The 12,390-nt window shown below is 37.7% G+C and overlaps 1 protein-coding gene across 5 annotated transcripts in view; it reads right to left on the reverse strand.

Annotated features, from left to right (window-relative positions):
- Positions 1-11,810, reverse strand: part of LOC107666809 (rho GTPase-activating protein 33-like) — a 58,796-nt gene extending 46,986 nt beyond the window's left edge. For 4 of the 5 annotated variants that reach the window (XM_016458262.1, XM_016458264.1, XM_016458261.1 and 1 more), the window contains exon 1: positions 11,053-11,810. In XM_016458262.1, coding sequence (XP_016313748.1) covers positions 11,053-11,139 — 87 coding nt within the window. In that variant the 5' untranslated portion in view covers positions 11,140-11,810. The remainder of the gene's footprint in view (positions 1-11,052) is intronic. The other variant, XM_016458265.1, reaches the window with a different exon arrangement.
- Between the last annotated feature and the right edge of the window lie 580 nt (positions 11,811-12,390).

The raw sequence follows: 12,390 nt of genomic DNA on the forward strand, positions 1-12,390 counted from the left end.
AATATATCGTGATATCAATTTTGGCCATATCGTCCAGCCCTAGGTTTACATGTAAACACAGTTGGTCTAAAGTGAAAGTAAACAGTTCAGAGAAAAATGGATGCGTGCCTGTATATTAAATGCGCGCAGGTCTTAAAGTGACAGCAGCAGACTAAAAGTACTAAACAAAAGTTCACCCAAAAAATTAAATTCTGTCATTATTTACTCACTCTCGTGTTGTCCAAAATATATATTAATTTCTTTCTTGTGCTGAACACAAAAGAAGATATTTTGAAAAATGTGGGTAACCAAATTGTTGCTGGTCCCCACTGACTTCTTTTTTTGATGTCCCCATTGGGGACCAGCAACTGTTTGGTTACCCACATTCTTCAAAATATCTTATATGCAATAGAAGAAAGAAACTCATTCAGGTTTAAAACAACTTGAGAGTGAGTAAATGATGACAGAATTTTCATATTTGGCCTTTAATGTTAACAAAACACAAAGAGAAAAATCACTCACTGGTCTTGACTTAAAGGTGGGGTATGTATTTTTTCAAAAACGCTTTAGAAAACTGAGTCGGGCCGAGTACCAAAACAAACTTGTAGCCAATCAGCAGTAAGGGGCGTGTCTCAGTGCACAGGACGGACATTAGCCGAGCCGAGCGACGACAGAAAGATATAGATGGCGGATAAAAAAACAAAAGAGGAAACGTCTGTGGAACAAAAGAAGGCTTACGATAAGGCAAGAAGTAGGACCCGTGTAAATATCGGATCAGCTTTCCAGCGCTGGAGAGAACTCAAGGAGCGGGGAGGCCTGCGATCAGACGCCGAGGTTGCTTTGTTTCGTCTCGATAGGTGAGTAACATTGGTTTTGCTTTGTTTCACAGAACTAATATATGCTGTTGTTAAAACACATATATGCACGTTAAAACACACAGTACTACCAAAACACATTCGACCTGTATTACAGTAACACACAATGCTTTCACTTATTGATGACATCATACCCTCGGCCAGCTGGCACAGCAGATTCCACCATAATCGTTGTCTGGGTTGCGTACGTATGTGTGGGGCGGAGCTACCAAAATAGGGGCGAGACCCTTTTGGGGTAGGGGCGTGTTTGTTTTGGTGATTTGAAATATCAACATTGGCTACTAGAAATCACTTACCCCACCTTTAAGAACTTTAACACAGCTGCTTTAATAAGTGTATAAATTACACAGTGCAGTGTAAATAGGGTTTTATTTGTATATTTTCAATTTCAATTTCTTGAATGCTACTGCTAAATACACCTACTGACCTGAAAAATAAAGCACTGTTTGTTTTATTATTTTGGTGATTTGAAATATCAACATTGGCTACTAGAAATCACTTACCCCACCTTTAAGAACTTTAACACAGCTGCTTTAATAAGTGTATAAATTACACAGTGCAGTGTAAATAGGGTTTTATTTGTATATTTTCAATTTCAATTTCTTGAATGCTACTGCTAAATACACCTACTGACCTGAAAAATAAAGCACTGTTTGTTTTATTAGTGTATTATGTGTATCTTTGTTCTTATTTTTTAATAACAAAGATAAAATAATGACAAAGATTTTTATCTTCACCCACTTTGGCCTAAATGTTATTTTTTTATTTTATATGTTGTTGTCTTGTAAGGTTTTGTTTTGCTAAATAGGTAAATTAGTTTGGCTGTACTGCTTAGACCAACATGACAAAGAATCATGATAAAATGAATAATGAATCGTGATATTCCTGAAAACTTCTTGGTATACAGAGTTGTATGGACTTTTTTGTACTCCATGGTGATGTTTTTGTCCTTTTTTTCCCTAGACACAAGTTAAGTTTCCAATAAAACATTTTTTCCCACAGAACAAAGTTTAGTGCATCAAAATGTCTACCAATATATCTGATTTGAGCACATTGGAAGCACTGTTCTAGATGTTCATGGGTGCGTTAAATCTATTCACACTGCATACACAGTGAAATGGCCTACCAAAAAAACACCAAAACTTACACAAACTGATAACAAAATGAAATGACAATTAGATGACTTTACACAAAATAAATGGGTTAAATACTGCAAATTTTACACATTTTCACTATGTTAATAACAGAACAGCGTAAAAAAGTGAATGGAATCTTAGCTAACACTTTTGTTGCATGGAAAAAACATTCATAAACATTCTGTGTAACCGGTTGTGTTTCACAGAAGAATAATTGGGTTTAGAGCAACAATAGGGTGAGTAAATTTAGGACTTCAACATCTGAAACAAAGGAATCTCCAACAGAGTCTGAATGAACTACAAACATTCCTTTTTCTCTGAGGATTAAACCACACAACATCATCTCCTTAGCATCAGCTCTACACCTGTGTACATTATCCGCTAGGGCTGGGCGATATGACGATATTATCGTATATCCACGTTGTCTCGTAAGTATCGCAATGTCGATGTCAACAGTCAGGTGACAGACGATTATCGACAATATCGGGGAAAAAAATGACAAATGATAAACCTATTAAGTTGCTAAAAATATTTTACATAGCCCCATAGTCACCATACAGGTCTTTTTGCACGCAAGAATGAAATAATTTAGTAGGAGGGTTGGGAATCGAAAAGCTATTCCAATTTCGGAAATCAGATCAGATGCGTAAGGTCAGGAATCAAATTACTTGTTATAAAATTACATTTCGATTCAGCTTCTCGATTCCTGTGTGTGCGCATTTATTGTGATTTCAAAAGATTCAACTGCAAGAAGATGAAATAGAACTCGCTTCTGCACTCGCCCGCTGTTTTCTGTGCTGCTCACACACACACACACACACACACACACACACACAAAGCACACGCACAAAAGCCGGCCTCTTATATCGGCGAACACTGGACTGAGCTCTCTTTCTCGCATTCTTACACATTCGAATGGACAAATACACACAGAATTATATCAAAATGTCCCATAAATACAATCGGTTATGTCTTAAATGAACGCAAAGAGCGGAGAAAGAAAACAAGGGTGTATTGAATCCGTGCATTGACAGCAGCCGCTGCCACCAGTCATTAATGTCAATCAAAGAAAAAAAAAAGAAAAGAAAATCCCCCTCACTGATCTTGACTGAATCACTTTTGTAACCTCAGTTTATATTTTATTTGCCTGTTGTTCGGCGCTGACTACTGTAATGGCAACGTGTGTGTATGCGATTATTTTGGAGATGCGTTCCAATATAATTTATCCTTATTTAGGGTATAGGCCTATTCTAATTTGATCTGCAGTTTAATAAATGTTAAACAGAAAAAAGACAAATAGTAGCACTGCATGTGTTTCTGAATATTTATTTAAACAGACTGTATAATGATGAAAAACCACAAACATGACAGTTATAATTCAAATACGCAAATTCCTTCACAGGCTATTTATACAGCGCACATAGTGCCCTATTTTTACAGATTTTTTATATAGTGAATACAATATAATTATGTTTAATTAAGCTGAGATATAGCACTAAATTCTTAATTAATTTGCAACAAAACTATAAAGTTTTGTTGCAAACGGATGAAGACATTAGTAGGCTTCTCAGCTTGCCCCAACATGCATGCGTTCCGAGTTTCGGCAGCCCAACACTGAATATTATATTGTGGCTGTTGTATTTTGATTTATAAAATAAAAATTATAAAAACTAAAATACAAAAATTAAATTTAAATTACCCCTGCTTCTAAATAAATAAGTAAATAAAGCAGTTATTTTTATTTCGTTAAAAATGGGCCAAAAGAGACCTCTGAACTAGGCTACCAGAAAGGAAAAAAAAAACCTTAATGTTTTTGCTCAGAATTCGTTTTTAATCCCTGCATGATTTTAGTCATGTATGGTAAATATCAAATAGCCTACTTTATAGCTTGACTACAAGTTTAAAAACAACGCTGCAATTGTGATAATCAAGGAAATTAAAACCGGTTCTATAATTTTTCCTCAACAGTTCTCCTCACAAAATGAAATTCACACACAAATCTGATAAGAACAGAGTGGAAATTATTAGCTACACCAACATAACAGCAAAGCTAATGTTTTCTGTTAAAGCACAAACTAAGAAAAGTAAAACCAAACTTTGTGGCAATAATTAAGACCAAACTGAGCCTGGTGTGTGTTTATGGTGCATGTCGGCAATGTTGTCTTGGCGGGGGGCGGGGCGTGGTGGAGGTGGGGCTTGGGTAGACGATATTATCGGATATCGCAACATTTTTTTAAGGCGATTATCGATAAGATTTTTTTGACATATCGCCCCATTAACCGCCACTAATACAACAGCATATTGTGAGTGAATCACTAAATTAACCTTTATATAAAACCCTCACATATATAATCCAAGGGATGCAGCTGAACAACACACAAAAAAACAGAAAGCACTAGATGGATGCCCAACCTTTTCATACAAGGAGAAAAAGAGCAGTCGGGGGAAGTGTCTGAGAGACACACGACTCAAGTGGTAAACAGGAAACGGATGAGATAATGATGAAAATGAAGATTGGCAGGCATTATACAGGCCTACCCTTTCTCTCTGCCCTCTCTCTAGTCTTTAACATACAGGAGATCTTTATGTAATTGCAGCAGCCCAAGTGGCAGTGAAGGATGGAGGCGCAGGTTGCATAACACAGCTGTCTCTGATGCAAACAGCATGTTCTCTGAGGATATGAGCATGTGATGCTCTATTCATGTCTCCGTGTGGGGCTGTATTTGCATATTGATAGGCTCCTTTTAATTTCCATCCTTGCTTTATGTTTCCAAGCGGGCTGTTGCTTTTTGAAAGACCAAAGACTACTTTTTCAGACTGAAAAACATCACATAACAGCGCTCACAGGTCATCAATGAGATTAAAACAACAGTTAAAGGGCCAGTTCACCCAAAAATGATGTCTTTCTTCTGTGGAAAACAAAAGAAGATATTAATTTTTTTTATACTGTGTTCTGATAAATGTGGGCAACCAAATAGACTTTGTGACTATTTGCATCCATTGTATGGAGAGAAATAAAACAATACTATGACAAACAAACACAAATATTCTCCAAATATGTGACCACAAAACCAGTCACACGGGTAAATTTTTTTGAAATTGAGATTCCCTATGCATCACCTGAAAGTTGAATAAATAAGATTTCCATTGATGTATGGTTTGTTAGGTTAGGACAGTATTTGGCTGAGATACAACTATTTGAAAATCTGGAATCTTGAGGGTGCAAAAAAAATCTAAATATTGAGAATAGCGCCTTTAAAGTTGTCCAAATGAAGTCCTTAGCAATGCATATTACTAATCAAAAATGATGTTTTGATATATTTACGGAAGGACATTTACAAAATATCTTCATGGAACATGGAAGATCATGGAATCTTCATGATCTTTACTTAATATCCTAATGATTTTTGGCATAAGAGACAAATCGATAATTTTGACCCATACAATGTACTGTTGGCTTTTGCTACAAATATACTCATGCTACTTATGACAACCTGGTCTCATAAAAATATGTACCTCTGGGTACTTTTCTGCAACACTGTTTTTACATACCTTACTGCACGTTTCGCCGCAGTTTCAAAGAGAATCAGAATTCAAATATCCGGGGACTGTCGCTAAAAGTTAATGCTCTATCGTGTTGGAAATATGCCCTACACCAAACCCAAACCTAAACGATAGTGTTAACAAATGCAAAACTGGTATAAAAACACATTTGTTGATGCAACCGTGTCATTTGAACTTCCTTATATGCAGATTTGAACGGTTTTATCGAACCGTAGTTACACGGGATTCGAACCAGTGCTCCTCACCTCTCAAGTATGTCTCCGTACTCCGTGAGCTACCAAACAAACCTACCGTCTATGAAAACCCATAGATATGAAGCTGGATATGTGCGATGCTAACATTCAAAAGCATCAGTTTTCAAGTCTCAAATCAGCATATTAAAATTGTTTTGAAGTCATAACATAATATTCTTCAAGTAATTGTGCGAAAATTACACTTTATAAATCGAAACTGTACATTTGTGTGAAAAGGAATAAAAGGTGTCAAAGTTTTACTGCCTCTAGTGTTAATTTCTTTTGGAAACTGCAGTGATATGTGCTTATTGGTACGTATGTCGCGTCTCGCGAAAAAGTTCCCACAGGTACGTTTTTGCCATGAGACCAGGTAGGGTTTTGTGGTCCAGGGTCACATCTTTTATGTTCCACAGGAGAAAGAAAGTCCTACAAGTTAGGAAGAACAAGAGGTCTTTTGTTACTCTTTTAACATTTAATATTTATTCCAAACCCAAATATTGGTATTTTTACACTACGCCTACATCATCTGCTGGAATGCCACTCTCTCGTTAACGTGAGTGCGACAGTTAGCGGAAGCTAGAGATTGCGGTTTATAAAGTTTAAAATATATATTATTCTTACACAAACAATTCACTTCATAAGGCCTTTATTAACCCCTCAGAACCTTGTGGAGTACTTTTTATGATGGATGAATGCACTTTATTTTGCTTCAAAATCTCGACACCCCATTCATTGCCATTATAAAGCTTGGAAGAGCCAGGACATTTTTTAATCTAACTCCGATTGTATTCATCTGAAAGAAGAAAGTCTTATACACCTAGGATGTCTAGAGGGTGAGTAAATCATGAGGTAATTTTAATTTTTGGGTGCGCTATCCCTTTAAGCTTGAACTGGTAACCTTAAAGGGATAGTTCACTAAAAAATGAAAATTCTGTGATTAATTACCCTCATGTCGTTCTAAACCCGTGAGACCTCCATTCATCTTCGGAACACAAATTAAGATATTTTTGATGCATTCTGAGAGCTCTCTGACCATCCCATAGACAGCAATGTAATTAACACGATCAACATCCAGAAACGTAGCAAGGAGATCGGTAAAATAATCCATGTGACATCAGGGGTTCAACCGTAATTTTCCGAAGCTACGAGAATACTTTTTGTACGCAAAGAAAACAAAAATAACGACTTTATTCAACAGTGAACGCAAACAGCGTATGCTGTTCTGTCAGCCGCGCCACGCGGATACGTTTTCTACGTTTATTTACGCTTTGATTTGAATGAAAACAACGTATTCGCGTGGTGCGGCTGACAGAACAGCATACGCTGTTTGCATTCAGTGGATACACTCCAAAATGGCGCCAGGGTGACGCGGAGGAGACGAATTGTTGAATAAAGTCGTTATTTTTGTTTTCTTTGCATTCAAAAAGTATTCTCGTAGCTTCGGAAAATTACGGTTGAACCCCTGATGTCGCATGGATTATTTTATCGATCTCCTTGCTACGTTTTTGGACCTTGATCGTGTTAATTACATTGCTGTCCATGGGAGGGTCAGAGAGCTCTCAGAATGCATCAAAAATATCTTAATTTGTGTTCCGAAGATGAACGGAGGTCTTACGGGTTTGGAACGACATGAGGGTGAGTAATTAATGACAGAATTTTCATTTTTGGGTGAACTAGCTATCCCTTTAATTTAATATCCAAGCTTTAGTCTATTATATAAAGTAAATGCATTCTTGAATACTGCCTGAGCCTATGCTCTTTATATTTATTATTAATGAGAAAACTATGCCGGGTCTTCAAGACAGCCCACATGCAGGCTGTGCCAAGCTCTGCCTAGACATTTATCATCAAGGAGGAACTTTAGACCGCATTAGAGTCAAACTGTATTGATTTCTACTGCACACTGGGCTGGGCGATAATTCGATAACGATAATTATCACGATATAATTTTCCTCAATAAAACGATATGAAGAGTTCGATAAATGTTCGATATAATGTTTATGTGCCAACAGTCTTCTGACTCCCAAATATCCATCGTAAATCTTCCAGACAGGAGCGTCCACAGACACACTGCCAAGTTCCTACACATGATCTCTGCTAAACCAGGATGCTGTGGCGGTAATTAAACACCTTGATCGCCTAGTGGTTCATCACACCCAGCGTCTCTCTCGCTCTAGTCATGAGTTTTCACCGTGAGCTTATTTGAAGTCTGACCAAGCCCGTACTAATCCCAGCCTTAACAAAGCACTGATCTAAAATCAACATAAAGGAGAATTAACGTCTACGGACTTAAAACTAAGACAGCTACTTAAATGAACAGTACACCTAAAAATACAAATTGTCATAATTTGCTCATCCTTTCAAACTAGTAAGGCTTTCCTTCTTCTTTAAAATACACAGCTGTCAAACAAGGAATCGTTTACCCAAAAAATTTAAATTTGCAGAACATTTACTCACCCTCAAGCCATCCAAGATGTAGATTAGTTTGTTTCTCTATCAGAACAGATTTAGAGAAGTTTAGCATTACATCACTTGCTCACCAGCGGATCCTCTGCAGTGAATGGGTGCCGTCAGAATGAGAGTCCAAACAGCTGATAAAAACATCACAAGTTTTGGACTGTTTTCACTTGTAAACACTGATTGGTATGTGCATATTTCTCTCTTTACACTGAAAAAAGCAATATTATGGATAGAGAACACTGTATTTTAGCTGGAAGCAATGGTTAAAAGTTCTTAACATCTTAATGATAGGGTTATTTTTTATTACAAACACACAGCTTCACAAGACATTAATTGATGGACTGGAGTTGTGTAGATTACATGTGGATCATTGTGATGTTTTTATCAACTGTTTGGACTTTCATTCTGATGGCACCCATTTACTACAGAGGATCCACTGGTGAGCAAGTGATGCAATGCTTTTTATCCAAATCTGTCCAGATGAAGAAACTTCATCTAGGCTTGGATGGCCTGAGGGTGCGTAAATTCTCTGCAAATTTTCATTTTTGGTATGAAGAGTTCGATAAATGTTCGATATAATGTTTATGTGCCAACAGTCTTCTGACTCCCAAATATCCATCGTAAATCTTCCAGACAGGAGCGTCCACAGACACACTGCCAAGTTCCTACACATGATCTCTGCTAAACCAGGATGCTGTGGCGGTAATTAAACACCTTGATCGCCTAGTGGTTCATCACACCCAGCGTCTCTCTCGCTCTAGTCATGAGTTTTCACCGTGAGCTTATTTGAAGTCTGACCAAGCCCGTACTAATCCCAGCCTTAACAAAGCACTGATCTAAAATCAACATAAAGGAGAATTAACGTCTACGGACTTAAAACTAAGACAGCTACTTAAATGAACAGTACACCTAAAAATACAAATTGTCATAATTTGCTCATCCTTTCAAACTAGTAAGGCTTTCCTTCTTCTTTAAAATACACAGCTGTCAAACAAGGAATCGTTTACCCAAAAAATTTAAATTTGCAGAACATTTACTCACCCTCAAGCCATCCAAGATGTAGATTAGTTTGTTTCTCTATCAGAACAGATTTAGAGAAGTTTAGCATTACATCACTTGCTCACCAGCGGATCCTCTGCAGTGAATGGGTGCCGTCAGAATGAGAGTCCAAACAGCTGATAAAAACATCACAAGTTTTGGACTGTTTTCACTTGTAAACACTGATTGGTATGTGCATATTTCTCTCTTTACACTGAAAAAAGCAATATTATGGATAGAGAACACTGTATTTTAGCTGGAAGCAATGGTTAAAAGTTCTTAACATCTTAATGATAGGGTTATTTTTTATTACAAACACACAGCTTCACAAGACATTAATTGATGGACTGGAGTTGTGTAGATTACATGTGGATCATTGTGATGTTTTTATCAACTGTTTGGACTTTCATTCTGATGGCACCCATTTACTACAGAGGATCCACTGGTGAGCAAGTGATGCAATGCTTTTTATCCAAATCTGTCCAGATGAAGAAACTTCATCTAGGCTTGGATGGCCTGAGGGTGCGTAAATTCTCTGCAAATTTTCATTTTTGGCTGATCTATTCCTTTAAATTTTATTCTGAATTTAAATTTTAGTTACATTTTAATATTTAGTTTAACATTAGTCAGACCCACATATAAACCCATCATTTGACTTTATAAAGCTTGGGAAAATAGCACACAAATTATATGGATTGTTTTAGGGTGCTTTTTTGAGCTTGACAGTCTCTGGTCCCCATTCACTTCTAATGTTTTCTGTAAATATTCTTCTCCTTTGGTGTTCCACAGAAAGAAAGTCATACTGGTTTGGAAAAACATGAAAGAGAGAGTAAACAATGACAACGTTTTCATCCGTTTAAGCAAATAGATTCAGGCAACAGACGAAACTCTACAGCTAAAAGACACCACAAACAAATTTGGTTGGTTGGTGGTTTAATGAATGTAATCATCCCATCTCTTAACATGCCGAAATCATAGTTTCCCTTGTTGCAACTCTTTGTGGTGATTTACAAAGAACTTTGACTACACGTCATTGCAATTTAACCGATGACTGGTCTTAGTCAATGTTGACTGAGTAAGCATTAACACAGACCAGTGCTTTCCCAAGAAATCAAGCCATACGCTTAAAGTGAGTATGTTTGTCAGTTAGTTAAGTCTCTAGAAGAACCGGCAGGTCCACTGCTTTTAAACAAACCACTGAGCAAACAGTAATTTGATCAACAACATTAGTCTAGACGACTCAAATACCTTCTGTAGACTGTCTAAATGCATGTATCCTGCCACCTGAAATATTCACGATGGGACAAGGAGTTTCAGGACATGTCTTTGTTAGATCAGAATGAGAAATGATGATGCAAGCACAACAAAAGATGATGCATATGCCTGTCAACGGAAATGGATATTGATGATGAGCACATCACAATGACAGATAAATGAAATTATACCCTGAAAAGGAGCTGTACTCCCAAAGGAATAGTGCTGGGTGGGTGGGAATGGTTAGCGGGGAGGGGCTCGGGGCTCAACCCCCCCAGATAAAAAAAAACAGTGAACCCCTTTCTGGCGACGTGAGATGAGGGACAATAGTAGTTTGTCAGATGCAGTGTGTTGCTGATGCTGATCTTGTAACTAATGGCAACAACAGCATCAGTACAACCAACTCAATCAGTAGGAGGAAAGTGGAGGCAGTTGAAATAGTCTGCTGTCGAAAATCAATAACGTAAACACTGAGGCTGATTGTGAAGGGTTTAATACAGAAATACAACTTACCACCATCCCTATCTCCAGCTTAGGCGGGAGGGACCAGCAGGGCTTCGTGTTTGGATCAGGATGCGTTTCCAAAGTTCCTTCCCACATCAACGCTTTTCCTTACATCCTGGTTTTATTTCGCAATAGTGTAGTAATAATCTGGATTGCGCAGAAGCACCACCAGACGCCAAAGACTGAGCGCCGTTTGAGCGAAGAACCCCAATAAAGAGCAAAAAGAGGAAGAGGTGGAGGAAGGTCCAGCGCGCCCTCAAGCAACTCCAAAAATCCCGCTCAGATACATAATGTCACCACTGTGACATTAAAAAAAAACATTTACTCAGACAGAAGACTCAAATCAAGCAGATTCCCAGGAACAGCGGCATTGTCCCCGCGTGTTCTCCCGCCCATCTCATCTCTCTGCTCGCTGTTAGAACTGAGGGGCTCTTCGCCGCTCCCAAAACTTGTGGGCGGCCTCGCTTTACCCAAACGCGGTCGAGACCATTTTTATGAGCTGTATCGACGCATTGCAAAATATGCAGAACCTAGTTTCGTCGTCTACTTCCGCTGAATGTGACAGGAGCGCTGTTTGCTGTACAAAGTAATACTTTCTAAAACATAAAAAAGCAGTTTTCCCCTCTTTTTCAGAATGGAATGCTCCACTGAGGTGGCCCGTTGGACAAAAGGAAGACTGGAACGCGCCGCTGATCGATGGGCGGAGGCTCGCAATCGTCATCCAGTAGAATTAACAAAATAATAAAGGTAAAACATTTAACCTGAATCTGTTTTAAAAGTATGAGACCCTAATATTTAAGCAGCAATTTTGTGATTTATGTTGTTAAGACAAACACTGGGTTTATGGACTGTTGCGGCATATAAAATGATAGTACAATTGTATTCTTTGCTTGTTTTTAAGTAATATCATAATAGTACATAAATATGGTAATCAGTCACTACTATAATATTAATCAAAAAATACAATAAATGCATTGGTATTCTTTAAGTACCTTGGAGTACCATAATGCATGAGTGGTTATCAAACATGGTATATCAGGGTATATATGGAAACAAAGTTCCCATACTTTTTTTCATAATCAGTACTAAGGTGTATCTCAAAGTACTATAATATTCCATGGTATTTCGAGGTACTTTCAACAAGACATGACGTACCATATCACAGGATTCCTGGGAAATACTGTAGTTTGTACATGAATATGGTAACACCACGAACAAATATAAGAAACTACACAACCAAATATGAAATGTTAACAGATGGACAATGAAATGAAAAACAGAGAACTAAATGTGAAAGCACGAACAGAGACGGTACACACAGAACAAGTATATTTTTAAACAGGCTTC

Source organism: Sinocyclocheilus anshuiensis, unplaced genomic scaffold (assembly GCF_001515605.1).
Source record: "Sinocyclocheilus anshuiensis isolate Anshui unplaced genomic scaffold, SAMN03320099.WGS_v1.1 scaffold267, whole genome shotgun sequence".
NCBI classification, from domain to species: domain Eukaryota; kingdom Metazoa; phylum Chordata; class Actinopteri; order Cypriniformes; family Cyprinidae; genus Sinocyclocheilus; species Sinocyclocheilus anshuiensis.